The sequence below is a fragment of the Notolepis coatsorum genome, assembly GCF_963971535.1.
Source record: "Notolepis coatsorum genome assembly, chromosome: 8".
NCBI classification, from domain to species: Eukaryota; Metazoa; Chordata; class Actinopteri; order Aulopiformes; family Paralepididae; genus Notolepis; species Notolepis coatsorum.
In genome coordinates this window covers 146,770,163-146,789,396 of record NC_140172.1, presented here as the reverse complement: position 1 = coordinate 146,789,396, position 19,234 = coordinate 146,770,163, and the positions used below count along the sequence as shown (strand labels likewise).

General features: G+C 47.0%; 1 protein-coding gene across 2 annotated transcripts; it reads left to right on the top strand.

The window, feature by feature from the left end:
* The first annotated feature begins 499 nt into the window (after positions 1–499).
* On the top strand, positions 500–18,849 carry LOC311232892 (E3 ubiquitin-protein ligase TRIM21-like). 2 transcript variants are annotated; one of them, XM_084319727.1, is made up of 2 exons: positions 500–549; positions 17,047–18,849. In XM_084319727.1, exon 2 carries the CDS (start codon positions 17,049–17,051, stop codon positions 18,738–18,740), a length of 1,692 nt encoding a protein of 563 aa, XP_084175853.1. In that variant the 5' UTR covers positions 500–549; positions 17,047–17,048; the 3' UTR covers positions 18,741–18,849. The 2 variants fall into 2 exon arrangements, with proteins under 2 accessions (XP_084175853.1, XP_084175852.1); XM_084319726.1 differs by lacking the exon at positions 500–549 and adding an exon at positions 3,758–3,881.
* Positions 18,850–19,234: the final 385 nt, after the last annotated feature.

Sequence of the window (19,234 nt, the reverse complement as noted above, 5' to 3'; positions counted from 1 at the left end):
TTTTTGTAGTTGACGTCACTGGCTACAAAAATGCCTCTTTTCAGTAAGATAAGTTGGGGGAGTAAGCAGCATGGGGAGGGGGAAGGGGAGGTACAGGTATGGGCAGGGTAATATATATTTTTTTGTAATAGGCCCTAATGATTTGGCATAAGATATTCATGGCTATATTAATACTGTAACATTGTTTAATTTCGTGCAAGGGCAGACACGTGTGTTCCACCTACATGCGGATTCACTTCGATACCCTCATGTTCAGTACTTAAGATGCCTAAAGAGATGCCGTGAGCGCAGGCACGTCTAACCAGTTGCTGTTCATCAGAGACACCCTCTCTGGGCGTAAATTCCTCTGCGACGCCGGTGCTCAGAGTCAGAGGAGCGTCCTGCCGGCGTCCACTGTCGTGAACGATACCCCTATCCGCACCTATGGCACGAGAACTGTGGATCTATGTTTCAGGGGTCAACGGTTTAAGTGGGACTTCATCACGGCCGACATCTCTTTCCCGCTCCGCGATGAGGCGACATACAGCGGGGCTGGCCAGCTCGCTCTCGGTGAGTTTACCAGCGCCTGCTCAAAGAATTACTCAGCTTGACACAGCATACTTTTTCTGCCACTACTACCAAACTCGGGGTCAAGCACCACATAGACACTAAAGGGCCCCCCGTCTATGCTAGGGCCCGACGGCTCAACCCCGACAGGCTAGTGGCCACTAGATCAGAGTTTGCTAATATGGAGCGGGGCATCATTCGTCGCTCGGACAGCCCTTGGGCCTCACCGCTCCACACATTTTTTCCAAGGTGGACCTGGTGCATGCAGGGCCGCCTGGGAGAAATGCGAGGCCCTGTGCAAGATTTAAACACGAGCCCCCCCCCCCCCCCCCACCCTAAAAGGTTAAAAAAAATTAAAAAATTAAAAAAGCTTATGGCACACGGTGTTATTTCTTCTGCTCCATGCTGCTTTTCAAAAAACATCCACTCGCTCCTCTGGATAGCGCTGAATAGATCCTGTACGGTACAAACGTGTCTATCTGCAGAGCAGCAGAGCCGCAGAAACCGGAACACTATTCTACAAACGTGGCTATCTGCAGAGCAGCAGAGCCGCAGAAACCGGAACACTATTCTACAAACGTGGCTATCTGCAGAGCAGCGGAGCCGCAGAAACCGGAACACTATTTTACAAACGTATAATGTGAAATATATAAGCATGTAAGCAAAACTAGATTTTAGGTCTGTGGTGAAAAAGGGCCTCGCAGGAAGGGGGGCCTCGCAAAAAAAAATAAAAAAAAATAAAAAAAAAATAAAAAAAAATGATAAAAAAATAATAATAATATATATATATATTTTTTTTTGCGAGGCCCCCCTTCCCGCGAGGCCCTGTGCGACCGCACTGCTCGCACACCCCCTGAGGCGGCTCTGGGTGCATGGCTACCACCAGGTTCCTGTACACCCCTCGGACGTCCCGAAGACGGCGGTGGTCACTCCATTCTGCCTTTTTCTTTTTTTTATTATTCCTATGAATACCCGTCGGACTTAAGAATGCGGCTCAGTCTTTTCAAAGACTGATGGATTCTGCGCTCAGGGACATGCCATTCATTTCCGTCTACTACTTGGACGACATCCTGGTCACCAGCTCCTCCGCCGAGGAGCACCTGGCTCACCTCCGGTGCCTCTTCACGAGACTTAGCCAAACACGGCCTGATCATCAACCCGGCTAATTGTCTGTTCGGGGTTGACCTCCATCGATTTCCTCTGGCACCTCATCGACAAGAGTGGGGCCGCACCCCTCCCGCCAAAGGTGGAGGCCGTTTCTGCATTCCCCCCCCCCCCCGCCCATGGCTCGGGAATTTCTCGGAATGGTGAATTTTCACCAACGGTTCATCCGCCGGGCAGCCCACACCATGCGTCCACTTTACAAGGCCCTTAAAGACAAGTCTCCCAGCCAGGCCATCGACTGAACGGCCGAGAGAGAGACCGCTTTCATGGCCATCAAGACCGCCCTGGGCGAGGCCGCCATGTTGGCTCACCCATCACCCGGGGCCCCGGTCGCTATATAACCACAGACACGCCTGACTACGCCCGTTGGTGCGGTGCACGAGCAATGGGTCGGCGGCGCCTGGCAGCCGCTCGCATTTTTCAGCCGAAATGGTGAACCGCTGTGTCATTTAATGTTTAACCCTTTCACTGACACACGACATAAGGTTAACCCTTTACTATCACACTATACCGACGGTCGCCCACTGTGATAGTGAAAGGGTTAACCTGCTGTTGTGTGGCAGTGAAAAAGGGTTAACCTTCTGTGTATTGTCGCAGTGAAAGGGTTAACCGTTTGGTAGTGTGGCAGTGAAAGGGTTAATGTAGACCTTTTTTCATTTGTATGTCAGCTCTTTGACTGCAAGAGTGGACTCAACCTTGATGATTTGGACTTGAACTAAGCATCTAAAACAAAGCGCTGGAGGGGGGGGGGGGGGGGGGGGGGGGGGGGGATAAAATGGGGATAAAATTAATGAATGTTGATTAGAGCCTATGTAATCCCGAACTACGCATGCGCAGATCGATGAACCTAGACTCCGTGGGCAATCTGTGCATGCGGAGTTCGGGAGTAGGTGCGGAAAAGTGACTATATAGCTCGGCCGAGAAAGTGCAGATCGACTTGGAATTGGTCTCTCCGTGTTCAGGAGACTCTGGCATATGAAAGTCTATTGGATCATGTCTCCCGCACCCCCACAGCCGTAGCTACAACCACTTAATGTCAAGGCTCTCATGATCCACATTCATTCACTTTCTCCCCAGCTCTCTATCCCATGATTTCAGAATACCGGAAGTGTTGCGGTAACTTCGGGAGTTACTATGGTGAAATGGAGAAAGTTCGATAACTGGTACGATACAGATTCAGATTAATTTATTCCTTTACGACATACACCTTATACGTTGTAGTCCGTGGAATAAGTAACGTAATCTTAAATATGATATGATGAATTGAAAATGGGGGGCCCTGATATACACAAGACGGAAGTCTTTCTCTGGTCTGCATCCCCTGTGTATGTATTGAGCCGTACGTATTGTACCCATTCTGCAATCTGTTAATAAAGTTCTCAATTAATCAATCAAAAAACTTAGATTGCAGAATGGGTACAGTACAGTACAGCTCAAAACATACAATTGTTAAGGGGATGCAGACCAGAGAAAGACTTTCGTCTTGTTTACATTAAATAAGAACGATATTCCATTTGTTCCATCCAGTTTAATAAAAGAAGAAAACGATATACAAACAAGTCTCGGACGATAGCAGGTGTATTTACAAGTAGCGTCTCAACTTCCTGTTCCGGTCGCTGCAGGACCGTCTGTTATAGAGGCGCTGTCTAGATATTCTCTATACATCAGGGTCCCCCATTTTCAATTCATCATAATGTCATGTATGTCATATGATTAATTGAAAATGGGGGGCCCTGATGTAAACAAGACACAAGTCTTTCTCTGATCTGCATCCCCTTAACAAGTGTGTGTATTGAGCCGTACTGTATTGTACCCATTCTGCAATCTGTTAATAAAGTTCTCAATCAATCAATCAATCAATCAATCAATCAATCAATCAATCAATCAATCAATCAATCACACGGTTATTATCCACCACATCCCTGCGCAGTGTGCGTTATCAGCCGGTGGGTGGCAGTGTGGATAGTCTGCAGGAAATCCATTATGCGTAGTAGAAGAAGAAGAAGAAGAAGACCTCGAAGAAGCAGAAGAAGAACCGCCGGGACACCGGAGCCTCCGCGTGCCGATGGGGTGAAGCAGCAGCAGCGTCCCCGCCGCCGTGACACTCCTTGGAGTCTGAGAAGAAGAGAAAGAAGATAACCTAAAACGTGGTGAACAGCAAAGCCTGCCAAGTAATGTTTTAACTTTCTAGGTTTAATTGTGCAGGAACCATAGCATTAGCTAGTAGTGCTACCGTGTTTATATAATGCTCTCTACCTTGTGTTTGAACCCAGGCCTAGCTGCGTAGCCTAGCCGCCAGCAGCAACAACAACAACCACTGCACTGACCACTAAACTGCCATCTCACTTTGTGGCTGTAGTCAGTAGGTGACTGTGGGGGAATTGACACCTGCTGGCTGAGGAGCTGGTTTGTTTTTGGTAAAAGTTAGCTGGTAAGGTTGTTGGAATGCCACTCGTTTTATGAAGTCACATTATTCTGTCCCAGGTAATAATAATAATAATAGATTTCATTTGTAGGTACAACACAAGGGCATTAGGTTTGGTTACAACATGGGGGGGGGGGGGTCTTCTTGGGGTCCTCTCCCCCAGGGAAATCTGACTTACTTTTCTGCATTCTGGTGAACTTTTCTGCATCAATTATTTATGGTGAAAATGTCTTTATTTATGTAAAGGAAAATGCAACTTTCAGGGACCCCGCTGATACATATAAATAATGTAGCATTCTGTATTGCTTTCAAATGATGTATTCTCTCCTGTATTGTTTCTGCACATTCAAAACATATCACATGTGTTTTTTTTTGTTTTTAGAATCATGCGCATATCAACAACACATCTCTTGACGAGTCGAAATCACATCTTTAAAGATTAGGCTACTCTTGCACGTCTCATATTGGGCAAAACAGTTACTGGAGAGAAGACGGTATGTTTGTCAGTTGAACTATAATATACATACTAGTGTGTCTCATATTGTGCAAGATGAGAAGGATATATCAATGTGTTCATTCAGTCAGTATCTGTGACCAAGCATCACTCTCTCCTAAAGGTAGAAATCGGAGAGAGAGAGAGAGAGACCTCCAATCGGCAAGGAGAGGGCCTCTGAATTTACAAGGCGGCCATAACATGTTTGTGTGATCTCTCGGGGCCCAAATGAGGTTTTAAAATTCTCTCGCACCTAGCTAGAATAATATGCCTCACACAAATGTTTTATGGTCTCACAAACTCAAAACGCAGTGCTCCATTCATTTGTTAGTGCAGCCCCCGATTTTACATCCTAGTGATGATGACATCACCAATTGGAGGAGTTCTCTCTCTCTCTGATATCTAGCTTTATGAGAGAGTGGTGCGTGTTCACAAATATGAACTGAAGCGGCTGAGTGGCGCAGTGGGCAAGGCGCTCGCCACTAACGCAGGAGATGCTGGTATCGAGCCCAGCTCTCTGCGTTGCTACCGGCTTGGCCGGCCGTCATACTAACACAATTGGCAAGTGTTAGGGGTGGGAAAGCCGGTGGGTGGGGATTGGACGTTGTGGACAGCGACTCCTACAGGTCTGTTAACAGGAAGTATCGGGGGGGCAGCGTGAGCCTCCCACGCGTTACTCCTCGCCGCTGAGAGTTCGAGCTGCTGCGGTGAAAAGATGCGGCAGGCTGCCTCCTCGTGTACCGGAGGGGACACATGATGCAAGCCAGGCTTCTGTCCTCACTACAGCCGACCAGTGGGAGGCATAGTCTAGCAACGTTCAAGACAGGGGAGGGAAGAATTGGATAATACGAAATTGGCATGGGAGAAAAAATAGAAAATAAGGAGAAAAAGTGGATCAAATGAACTGAACTGTGCTGGGGCACAGCAGGGAGAACATATGTGTATTCTTCAAATGGGTGGCATTCCCTTTGGTAGTTCTTGACTTGAATACCATGGCAGTATGGTACTGGATGGTGTCTTCAGTTTTACCATGGTATCAGCAGTTGTATAACCACGGTAGGCCTACACAGCCATGGATCACAGTGGTGATGGCTCTAAATCTGTGACCCCCAGGAGGGTCGCAGGTTTGTTTTTGAGGGGTCGCGAAAAGATAAACAAATACACTTATCATGTTTATAATATTTACTGCTTTTTTTGTGTGAAATAAATTATACATGCTCCTCCTCCAATCATCAGTCAAGTTGACTAGCCTGAAAGTGGGCAATAAAGGAACAGGCTTCAGTTGTTAGGGGTCGTTACTCGTGAACGGACTTCCTGCTGTTAGGGGTCGTAAACGGGCTTCCTTCTGTTGTTAGGGGTTGTGAACAGGCTTCCTTCTGTTGTTAGGGGTCGTGAACGGACTTCCTGCTGTTAGGGGTCGTGAACAGGCTTCCTTCCGTTAGGGGTTGCGAACAGACTTCCTTCTGTTGTTAGGGGTTGCGAACAGACTTCCGTCTGTTGTTAGGGGTCGTGAACAGTCTTCCTTCTGTTAGGGGTTGCGAACAGACTTCCTTCCGTCTGTTGTTAGGGGTCGTGAACAGTCTTCCTTCTGTTTTTGAGAACCATGGCTCTAAAGAGTACAATGGTAATAACTAGGGGTGGGAATCACCAGTTTCATCATGATACGATACGATATCGATTCTTTGGACAACGATACGATATTTGCCGATATCACAAAGTCTCTCACGATACAATACGATACGATTAGATTCAGGTGCCTGCAATCGATATGAGATGATATCATATGCCCATTTAACACAATCAGTAACATTTAGATCAACAAAAAAAAGGTAATGAAAATATCATTTGACATTTGTATTTTTGAGCTCTTCCAGACATTTAAAGGAAAATCAATCTATTGTTTTTAATACAAATAGACCTCCTGTTCACTGTAAAGTGCCACGTCTTTATATATTGAGCTTTAAACTTTAAGCTACATTTTTTGGAACTCAAAACTCACAACCTCCCTCTCCCAAACCGTTCCTACAACAATTTGTTGATGTTGCATGATCATGTATAGGCCTACATTTATTATGTATTATATTGTTTATGTTTAAATAACATTTAAACATCAAACTCCTCTGACCTCATCTGGTCTTTCCAAAGAAGCGCGCACGCACACACACAGAAAGGGAGAATGCTATGCTGTAACGTCTACACACACGGAGCTACTGCTGTTGTTCTTGGGCGGATATGAGACTCGCCACAGGATTTTCAAAATAAGAGTATCGATATGAATCGATCTTATTACATCGCATCTAGGCCTGCCGCGATAAGCAATAAATCGATTAATTGCCGCGATAATTAAAATGAATGCAATGATTTTGACGGGCGCGATTAATTGCTATTTGCGCGTTTGTTTTAATGAGGCGGAACCAGTGCCCCTTGTCAGTCACTCTCCGTGTGGGTTGGCCGCTGGCGTTACTACAGAGCACAGCACGGGAATGAATGAATGAATGACAACTTTATTTAACAGATTGCAGAATGGGTACAATACAGTACGGCTCAATACATACAATTGTTAAGGGGATGCAGACCTGAGAAAGACGTTTGTCTTGTTTCCATCAGGGTCCCCCATTTTCAATTCAGTAGCAATTCATATTGCTACTGCTCCGTGGGGCAGTAGCAACGCCACATATTTAGCTTACCTACATTTCTCAATAGTGTTGCTCCTTTTAACCAAGTAGCGTTATTTGTAGTGTAACGTTAGAATAACACAGAATAACGTTAATACAATTACATGCATCATTGTTTACAATGAACGGGTGGGGCTAGTCAAAGCACTGGAGACGGGGACAAGTTAAACATGAATTAATTTATTATAACAGGTCGTTTTCGAGTCGTGCTGCAGTGCCTACGCACCACAGCTATTCTATTATATACTGCTTTGACGCTTCCTCCTCATCGTTGATTGCCTGTAGTAGCTGCATCTAACGTTAGTAGCTAACGTTAAAACTAAAAAACACAACCAGACGAGACAAGTTGTCGGCTAGGATACTCGCAACAACACTTCCGGTCCGGTCGGTGGGCTTCAAAATAAAAGTCTTAAACCGGAAAAGACGGAGCGGTGGGCTTCAAAATAAAAGTTTTGGGAAATAAATTTCTCAAATTTTTTTTTAACCGGTCGCAATAATATCGCTTATCGCGATATTTTCGGGGGCAATTAATCGCCCAGCAAAATTTGTTATCGTGGCAGGCCTAATCGCATCGATCCGATTCGATTGTTGATAATTACATCGATGTATCGATCTGGATCGATGTATCGTCCCACCCCTAGTAATAACATGGTAGTGGCTAACCCAGTTTAAACCGTGGTACTACTGACAGTACAGTGGTATGTTTCTTTGCCCACTACCATATATATGGCTGTGGTGGTATTTTGTTCATCCAGTAAAGTGCTTAAATTACTTTGTTTCACCTACCAGTGCTACCACTGTGACAGATGCAGCTAAAATGTTGATTCCCACCCTGAGAGTAACCAGGCCACTCCAGTCCAGTTATATAGGTTAATTGTAGGCCTGCCACGATAACACATTTTGCTGGGCGATTAATTGCCCCCGAAAATATCGCGATAAGCGATATTATTGCGACGGGTTAGAGAATTTTTTTTGATAAATTTATTTCCCAAAACTTTTATTTTGAAGCCCACCGCTCCGTCTTTTCCGGTGTTTGACTTTTATTTTGAAGCCCACCGACCGGACCGGAAGTATTGTTGTTATTATCCTAAGCAGAAACTATGAGCCGACAACATGCCTCGTCCGGTTCTGTTTTTGAGCTAATGATAAAACAAATTGTTGGTGAACAACTACCTTTCGGTTAGTTTTAACGTTAGCTACTAACGTTAGATGCAGCTACTACAGGCAATCAACGATGAGGAGGAAGCGTCAAAGCAGTAATAGAATAGCTGTGGTGCGTAAGCACTGCAGCACGACTCGAAACTACCGGAGTGTTATAATAAATTAATTCATGTTTAACTTGTCCCCGTGTCCAGTCCTTTGACTAGCCCCACCCGTTCATTGTAAACAATGATGCATGTAATTGTATTAATGTTATTCTGTGTTGTACTTGTAGCTATGCTATACGTTGTATTTCGTTTGTTAGATATTTAGCTAATGTTGTTAGCATGGAATGAGAATCAAAGCTCTATCGTTCATCTTTATTTAGCAGTCCAGTTTCTCCGGGCAGTAGCGAGTAACTACTTGGGTCTAAAAATAGCTAACGTTACACTACAAATAATGCTACTTGGTTAAAAGGAGCAACACTATTGAGAAATGTCTATGTGGCGTTGCCCCACGGAACTCCCGTGCTGTACTCTAGTAACGTCAGCGGCCCGCCTCCCAACACGGACAGTGACTGAAGGGGCACTGGTTCCGCCTCATTAAAACAAACGCGCAAATAGCAATTAATCGCGCCCGTCAAAATCATTGCATTCATTTTAATTATCGCAGCAATTAATCGATTTATTGCTTATCGCGGCAGGCCTAGTTAATTGCAACAAAGCTTGAATTGTACCATAATAACGTAATCCTGCTGTTTTGGGGGGGGGGGGGGGGGGGGGCGCCATCGATTCTAGACGGAAGCAAAGGGATTAAAGCTAGAGTCGGTGACTCGATGAATGAATGAATGAATGAAAACTTTATTTAACAGATTGCAGAATGGGTACAATACAGTACGGCTCAATACATACAATTGTTAAGGGGATGCAGACCTGAGAAAGACGTTTGTCTTGTTTCCATCAGGGTCCCCCATTTTCAATTCATATAGACATTTATGACATACACAACATACATGACATTTATGGCATAGGGACATATAGGTATTTAGTACTGATACATTTGTGACATAACGGTATTCAAATATACAGTACTGTTACCCCTAGATCCTGACAGAGTATATACATATGATGGGGAGGGGACTGTACATTAGGAGGGGGTGGGTGGGTGGGTGGGAGGGAAATATACATACGGCGGGGAGGGAATATATACATGCGGTGGTGAGGAGACTGTATTAGGAGGTGGTGGGGGTTTTGAGCATTTACGGTGGCCAGTTTCGAATTGCAGCCTCCCGTAGGTGCTCTTTAAGAGCGGTTTTGAATGTGGGCAGGGATTCACATTCACATTCGTTCCACATTGTTGTGGCATAATTGCGAAACGTGTTTAGTCCCTTGTTTGAGCCGAATCTGGGTTTAACATGATTTGTTGAGCTTCCTCTGGTGTAGTGGTTGTGGTATTTGCACTTCCTGTCTACACAGTACAAAGAAAGAGTCCCCACTGCTCCATCTGTGTTTTCTTTTATTTATTAGAATTTTTTTCATCCCAATGTTATAGTCGTTATGCCAATTCCCAATCCCCTTCCTGGTCGTTGCGCACTCTACCCCCTACTGTCGGTCTGGGAGGGCGGAGACTATCGCATGCTTCCTCCGAGCCCACCGCTTCTTTTCACCTGGCAGTGCGGACTCTCCCTGGGAGAGTGTAACGTGTGGAAGGAGCACACTACCTCTCCCAGATCCTTCCCTTGCTGTGCAGGTAGCCTGACCGAACTGTAGGAGTCGCTGTTTACAACGACCAGGACCCACCCATGCCGGCTTCCCACTAGTGGTCTGCAAGGGCCTTGAAATAAAGCCCGAGCCCTGCCCGAGCCCTTGAACTTCAGGCCCTGCCCGAAAATAAGCCCGACTGTAAATAATATTTTAAGCCCTAGCCCGCGTGAAAACCAGAAAAAAATTATTATTATTATTATTATTATTATTATTATTATTATTATTATTATTATTATTATTATTATTATTAAAATATAATTTTTTTTGTATTTGTTTTAAATATTCGAAACACGGTTTTATATGAACGTAATAAATAAACAAAACTAAGAAGCATTTACATAGCCTGTTTCGCAATGCCGTCTCTCCCAGTGCTCGCTTATATAGACTGACTCACACTGTCACATCAGCCTCGTAAAACGTATTGAAGGCTATAGAATCTTCTTTGACACACGCACACACACACACACGACACACAATAGCCTACTCAGTCAAACAAACAAACAGAAAACAGAAATCAGATTTCGAGCAGAGCAACGTAATGAAAATCACAACAAAACAAGTAGCAGTCGCGACCCAGCAAATAGTAAACATCACTCACCAGACGTCAGCAACGCGTTGAACACCGTTAACAAAACCGGTTACATACATCCCAAGAACAAATTAAAACGTTCGCCAACTGGCTATATTCCAACACAACCAATCGAGTTGAACTTGTCCCCCGAGTTCTCTCTGCGCGCTGCAGTAATTACATCCAAATGTTTCTCTGGCGCAAAAGAGAAAGCGAATCTTAAAACGAAGGTTATCATATAACCATAGTTATATATAAAAAAAAAAAAAAACGCAAAAAAAAACGCAAAAAAAAAAAACGGCGGTGCCCGGGCCCGGCCGAGCCCGAATTATTTATTAAAAAAAAAAGCCCTACCCAGCCCGAACCCGCCGGGCCCCGTCGGGCCTGGGCAAGGTTGCAGTGCACTACTTCCCACCCGCTAACACTGCCAACTGTGTTAGTGTGGACGGTCGGCCAACCCGGAAGCACCACAGCTGGATTCGATGCCACTGTCTCTGTGGTGGTAGACAGACGCTTAGTCCGCTGCGCTCCCCGGCCGCCCTGCTCCATCTGTGTCTTAACCAGAAGACAACACTGCTTCTTCCTCACGTGAGATTCAGTGGTGGTTGGAACACCGAACCTTCCGCATTGCTGCCACTTAGTGGAAAGAGTGACGAGGATCAGTGACCACATTACACAATAAACTGGAAAAATGAGGTGTATGCTTTAGGAGTCGGATTCCCCTACACACGTTGCAGAAGGAAATCATCTGAGGAACAGAGGACCAGGGTTTTCATCTCTGTGGATCAAAGTAGAATTCCTCATTACTGGTCCAGTTGGCTCTTCACAGCTCGGACCAGGAGGAGGGGGCGCTCTCTGTTTTCTGAATGCATTGTTCGCCTTGCATTATGAGGAAAAGCAGAGGTGCTGACTCGCTCCACTAATACGGTCTCATCGGACAATTAGTAAAATACAGCGGTTGTTTTGGACTTTTGCAGATAAAATAAATATATGAAATAGAATAAACACATGACTATAACATAACATACATTATATAGCCTTTTTCCTGTGGTCGAATAGGTCTTTATTTACATATTCCAAGAGCGATCGAGCTCCACACACATGGAGCTGTTGGGCCAAAAAACAGGGGAGGCAGCGTCTCTCTTGCGAGGCCAACAATGCACTTAAACTAAAGTGATGAACACGGTGCACTCCATACTACTGACGAGTGCTGATGAAGTCTATCTTTAAAAGAGTGGAAGCATATTGTCAAGTGCCAGGAAGCATCTGATGTGTGGCACTGATGCAGGTTGCTGTAGTCATCTACGATCTCACGTAAGAGTGATAAGAAAGACTGATCGATTTGTAAGAATCATAGCCTCACATCTTTCTTCTTGACCAAAGGCTGCCTTCCTGTCATCTTCTACAAGTTACAAAAGACGTTTCAAAATGACTTCTCAAAACGAGCTGAAACTACTGTTTGGGTTTGGGCACTTTATCTCGATTATCTTGTTTTCATGATCGTGGAAAGACGATCTTAATTGAAATTGAAACGCGATTATTCGCCCCGCCATACTGTGGGGTAGGCTATATCAATCTTTTTCCAATATATTTTGCCCCCAAGGAATTATTCCAGCCCTCCACAGGAAACATGACAACCTGTCTGCCTGTCATCATAGCAACTTTTCTGCAGCCATACATGATATCTACACAAATATAATAACATTTATATAGTATGTATTACTGATATTCATGTAATCGAATAATTCACAAGTCTATTATTAATGTTTTACATAATTTCATCTCACTGGCTGACCTCTAAAGTAAAGAGTAGGCCTACATCATGTTTATGAATAGACCCTTTTCACAGCATTGTGATGTCATCATAGATCATAAAGCACAGCTGTAACTAATAACATTAGCGACGGGTATGTTCCATCTAGGCCTGCCAAGGGAGCCAGCAAGCACAATACCTGACGCTCCTAATGAATACTGGCCTTGTGCGCAGAACCCTTTACCCCTTTCAGGTGTGCGCTTCCGACAACATTCTAGAACTCTTACTGCTTAACCCTTTCACTACCATACTACAGAAGGTTAACCTTTCACTGCCACAGACGGTTAACCCTTTCACTACCACACTACGTTAACCTTTCACTCTCTGTAGTGTGGTAGTGAAAGGGTGGGGGTGGCAACCCGTGTTACCAAGTAAACAAATCACGGTGCTACTATCGTTAGCTCTCAGAAGGTAGCCAGAAGCCTGCAGCATCTAGTTCTACCATTGTTAGCTCTCAGAAGGTAGCCAGAAGCCTGCAGCATCTAGTGCTACTATCGTTAGCTCTCAGAATGGTAGCCAGAAGCCCGCAGCATCTAGTGCTACTATCGTTAGCTCTCAGAATGGTAGCCAGAAGCCTGCAGCATCTAGTGCTACTATCGTTAGCTCTCAGAATGGTAGCCAGAAGCCCGCAGCATCTAGTGCTACTATCGTTAGCTCTCAGCATGGTAGCCAGAAGCCCGCAGCATCTAGTGCTACTATCGTTAGCTCTCAGAATGGTAGCCAGAAGCCCGCAGCATCTAGTGCTACTATCGTTAGCTCTCAGAATGGTAGCCAGAAGCCCGCAGCATCTAGTGCTACTATCGTTAGCTCTCAGAATGGTAGCCAGAAGCCCGCAGCATCTAGTGCTACTATCGTTAGCTCTCAGAATGGTAGCCAGTTAGCCTGCAGCACCGTAGTACTAGTAACGTTAGTATTGTGTATTCAAAAACGCACCAGACTGCGACGTAACGTTTACCGTTTATTTGCTTGCTCCACCAGTGCACAACAACACACACACCAACTCTTGCAGATAGCTCCTGATATCAATGTCTTATAACATTGATTGAATGCGTATTCGAGCTGAGGGCTTGCTGAATGTTAAATGACCAAAGCATAACGTTACCAATAGGGTCCCGCTGCAGCGCCGGAGAATCCTTTTTGGTAGCTGGAGGCTACTAGAGTACACACAGACAGTGGAGCTGTTTGCAGATAGCGAGCATTTTGACTTGTTGCGTGGTGGCGATGTCTCGCAGATAATACAAGTACAAGTCTAATTATATAATATATATATTTTATAAAAAAAAAAAAAAAAATATATAAAATAATTTTTAATTTCTTTTTAATCAAAAACGATCGGTATCGGTATCAGCCGATATGGCTCACGACGATCGGTGATCGGTGGCAAAAAACGTGATCGGGGCATCCCTAATCCCTATCATTCTTAAACTGAAATGAGCATTTGTTGATATCAGGAGCTATCAGTAGCTAGCCAGTTAGACAATGCATCATGTATTAAACTAAAGTGAATAGTTGACTGTGTAGTTTTGTTTAAACAGTAACGTTAGCTAGGTAGCTAACGTTAGCTCACGTAGGTCTCATGGAGCACTATTGCCGGAGCTCTGTTGACATGAGTCTGGGAGGGGCAGGGGGGGGAGGAGGAGGGGGGGGAGGAGGAGGAGCGAGCTGTGTGCTTGAGAGAGAAGTCAGCGAGTGAGATCTCCGCTGAGAATTGGATCATGTTTTTCGATCGGTTTTCACGATCGGCGAAAATAAAGCATTATCGGAATTCACCAATCTCATATTTATACTGAATAAATCGCTGGCCGATCGATCGGGGCATCCCTAGTCATTACTGTGTTACTTTCCACTAGGGGTGGGAATCACCAGAGACCTCACGATACTATCGCGATACTTGCATCACGATACGATAGTATCGCGATACTGAATATATCGCGATACGCTGAGTATTGCTTTTTTTTTTTTTTTTTTTACATTTGATTTATTACCTTTTCTCAACTGCAAAGTAAAACTGTCAACATGTTTTATCTAATAAAATAAAGTTCAGTCTGTTCATCTCACTTCAATAATTTGTATTGCAGAACATGGTATTTTCTCAAGCAGACAGATGTAAACTGTAATCTGTGTTGCATGTACCTGACAAACTGAACTGTTTGTATTACAGTCATATTCCAACTTAACTGAATGCACGTGTGTGTGTGTGTGTGGACTACTGTACTATTACAGGTATTGAAATGAACAATGCTACTTCCTTATACAATTTTTTTTTTTTTTTTATGAATAATTAAATATCGATACTTGGCGTCCCTGTATCGATACAGTATCGCCACGCAAAGCATCGCGATACTACTACGTATTGATATTTCCCCCCACCCCTACTTTCCACTCATTGATATCGGTTGCATTTTACTGATATTATATTGGTTTCAGTAAAAAATCTAATGACACTTTAAATGCCATGGTGTAGCCTAAATATTCTGCTAACCATTTTGGGTAATAATAATGACCTTCCAATATAGGGTTTGAGGTAGGGATGTCCGATATTATCGGCCGACCGATATTATCGGCCGATATCGGCAGTAAAATGTGATATCGGAAAATATCGGTATCTGTTTAAAAAAAAAATAAAAACAATAACAATATTTGTTATATATATATCCAGTGACATTATTAGTTACCTGAAATTATTCAGTTTTTTGGGGGGGGGAAACCCTGCATATATCGGTATCGGTTGATATCGGTTGATATCGGTATCGGAAATTAAGAGTTGGACAATATCGGAATATCGGTATCGGTAAAAAAGCCAATATCGAGCATCCCTAGTTTGAGGTAATAGTCATTCCAAACATCAGTTTAACTGTCAATGCAGATTAACGGGTCTAAACAAGCTGTTCATAATTATTTCCCTTGGCGATGTCAAGGAATAAATTACAGGAAGTTGTATAACATTTTTCAAAAGATACATAATATGTCCCCTTCAAGTCATCTTGAATTTAATCTTGGAAATTATTTACAGTTTGTATTGACAAGTAGGTGGTTTTGACATTTAGGCACATTTCCACAAGTGATAGTATTTCAGCTTTTTACCATCTTATGATGACATGGAAGAAATACTGACTGTATTGCATTATGTATTCAAAAGTACAATATTATTGTAATGTAAAGTATTGGTATATGTGTTGTCTTAACATTCTAGGGTTTTAGTTTGGTCCCCGTAAGATGTCCAGCTTACTGAATAATGTCTTCTCTTCTCTCTCTGTCCTCTCTCTCCTCCCACCTCTCCTCTCTCCTGTCCTCTCCTCTCTCATATCTCCTGTCCTCTCCTCTGCCTCCTCCCGTCTCTCCTGTCCTCTCCTCTCCTCTACCTCCTCTCCTCTCTCCTGTCCTCTCCTCTACCTCCTCCCACCTCTCCTCTCTCCTGTCCTCTCCTCTACCTCCTCCCGTCTCCTGTCCTCTCCTCTGCCTCCTCACATCTCTCCTGTCCTCTCCTCTACCTCCTCTCCTCTCTCCTCTCCTCTACCTCCTCACATCTCTCCTGTCCTCTCCTCTGCCTCCTCACATCTCTCCTGTCCTCTCCTCTGCCTCCTCACATCTCTCATGTCCTCTCCTCTACCTCCTCTCCTCTCTCCTCTCCTCTCCTCTGCCTCCTCCCGTCTCTCCTGTCCTCTCCTCTGCCTCCTCACATCTCTCCTGTCCTCTCCTCTGCCTCCTCACATCTCTCCTGTCCTCTCCTCTGCCTCCTCCCGTCTCTCCTGTCCTCTCCTCTGCCTCCTCACATCTCTCCTGTCCTCTCCTCTGCCTCCTCCCGTCTCTCCTGTACTCTCTCCTGTCCTCTCCTCTGCCTCCTCACATCTCTCCTGTCCTCTCCTCTGCCTCCTCCCGTCTCTCCTTTCTCCTCCCGTCTCTCCTGTCCTCTCCTCTGCCTCCTCACATCTCTCCTGTCCTCTCCTCTGCCTCCTCCCGTCTCTCCTTTCTCCTCCCGTCTCCTCTCCTCTCCTCTGCCTCCTCCCGTCTCTCCTGTCCTCTCCTCTGCCTCCTCACATCTCTCCTGTCCTCTCCTCTGCCTCCTCCCGTCTCTCCTCTCCTCTCCTCTGCCTCCTCCCGTCTCTCCTGTACTCTCTCCTGTCCTCTCCTCTGCCTCCTCCCGTCTCTCCTGTACTCTCTCCTGTCCTCTCCTCTGCCTCCTCCCGTCTCTCCTGTACTCTCTCCTCTCTTCTCTCTTCTCTCTCCTCTCCTCTGCCTCCTCCCGTCTCTCCTGTACTCTCTCCTGTCCTCTCCTCTGCCTCCTCCCGTCTCTCCTGTACTCTCTCCTCTCTTCTCTCTTCTCTCTCCTCTCCTCTGCCTCCTCCCGTCTCTCCTGTACTCTCTCCTCCCGTCTCTCCTGTCCTCTCCTCTCTCCTCCCGTCTCTCCTCTCCCCCTCCCGCTCCTCTCCCTCCTCCCCTCTCTCCTGTCCTCTCCCAGGCATGGCCTCAGCCAACAGTCTCCTGTGTGAAGAGCAGTTCCTGTGCTCCATCTGTCTGGACGTCTTCACCGAGCCGGTCTCCACGCCCTGCGGCCACAACTACTGCAAGGTGTGCATCACGGCGTACTGGGACTCGCGCGGCCAGTGCCAGTGTCCGCTCTGCAAGGAGAAGTTCCATCGGAGGCCCGAGCTCCGCGTCAACTGCTTCATCTCCGAGATGGCGGACCAGTTCAAGAAGTCGGTGCGCCACAAGAGCGCCAAGCCGGCGGAGGTGCCGTGCGACGTGTGCGCCGGCAACAAGCTCCGCGCGCTGAAGTCCTGCCTGGTGTGCCTGGCCTCCTACTGCGAGACCCACCTGGAGCCCCACCGCCGGGTCATGGCGCTGAAGAGGCACAAGCTCATTGAGCCCGTGGAGAACCTGGACGACCGCATGTGCAAGAAGCACGACAAGTTCCTGGAGCTCTTCTGCCGCAGCGACCAGACGTGCGTCTGCATCATGTGCTCCGACCACAAGGCCCACGACACGGTGCCCCTGGAGGAGGAGTACGAGGAGCGCAAGTGCCAGCTGGGCCACAAGAAGGAGGAGGTGCAGCGGATGATCCACGAGCGGCTGCAGAAGGTGCATGTGTTCAAGCACCTGGGCGAGCTGGAGAAGCGCGACGCGCAGAAGGAGATCTCCGTGTGCATCGAGATCTTCACCGCCATGCTGGCCACCATCCAGCGCAGCCAGAGCGAGTTCATCGAGGCCATCGAGGAGAAGCAGCGGGCGCGCGAGAAGCAGACTGAGGCGGTGATCCGCGAGCTGCAGCTGGAGATCCTGGAGCTGCAGCGCCGCAGCACGGCGCTGGAGCAGCTGTCGCACACCGAGGACCCGCTGCACCTGCTGCGCAGCTTCCCGGCGCTCGCCAGCCCGCCGCCCACCAAGGACTGGCCCGACGTCAGCATCCACAGCGAGGTGAGCACCGGCACGGTGAGGAGCGCCGTGGCCCAGCTGGAGGAGGCGCTGAGCCGCAAGATGGAGACGCTGCTGAAGAGCATGGAGACGACGGCCAAGAAGGACCGGGACGAGGCGCCGCCGCCGCCGGAGGAGGAGGTGGAGGAGGAGGAGGAGGACGAGCTGGACGTGATCCAGCGGCAGCACACGGTGGACGTGACCTTCGACCCCGACACGGCCAACGGCTGGCTCATCCTGTCGGAGGACCGCAAGCAGGTGCGCTGCGGCAGCACGCGGCAGAACCTGCCCGACGAGAACAACGCGGGCCGCTTCGACATCAGCGCCTGCCTCCTGGGCAAGGAGGAGTTCGCGGCGGGGCAGTACTACTACGAGGTGCGGGTGCACGGCGACCAGTGGTACCTCGGCGTCGCCAGCGAGACCATCGGCAGGAAGGGGGTCATCAGCCTGGACCCCACCAACGGCTACTGGATCATCACCTTCCGGAAGGGCAACGAGTACAAGGCCATCGCGGGCCCCAGCGTGCGCCTGACGCTGGAGAAGCGGCTGGAGGTGGTGGGCGTGTTCGTGGACTACGACGTGCGCCAGGTGTCCTTCTTCAACGTGGAGACCAGGACCCTGCTCTACACCTTCACCGGCTGCTCCTTCGCCGAGAAGCTCTATCCCTTCTTCGGCCCCAGCGTGAAGGGCGATAAGAACATCGGCCCTCTTATCATCACACCGGTCAGACAGAGACAGTGATTTGCCCCCCCCCCCCCTGGATGGTTATTGTCTGGACCATCTTTCTTGAGGAGGAATTCCACCACAGCCTAACTGCAGCGCCTAAAGCGAAAGACACCCCACCGCTCTCTCTCTCTCTCTCTCTCTCTCCCATCCCACTGCAGTCAGATGTACTGTGTGAATGTTGAACTTTAAACCCTCACCTTGGAGTTTGTGTGACACAAACAACGATGATCTCGTCCCCCCCCCGCCCCGCCCAACAAAAGAATCCCTCTCCCAGTTGTTTTAAACGGAGGAAAGGACACTCAGGACTGCAAGAAGGAGGGGAAGTCGGTCTGTCGGGTGAAACGGGAGAACTGGATACCGTCTCCTAGTAAATGATTCAGCGGTGTGACGTTGACATATTCTGCGGGGCCTGAGCTCCCACGGGACTAGAATGATATTTATGATGACGAGTTGCATACTAGTAGTGAGAGAATGAACAGGATTCTTTTGGGCTGGATCCTGGCAAGAAC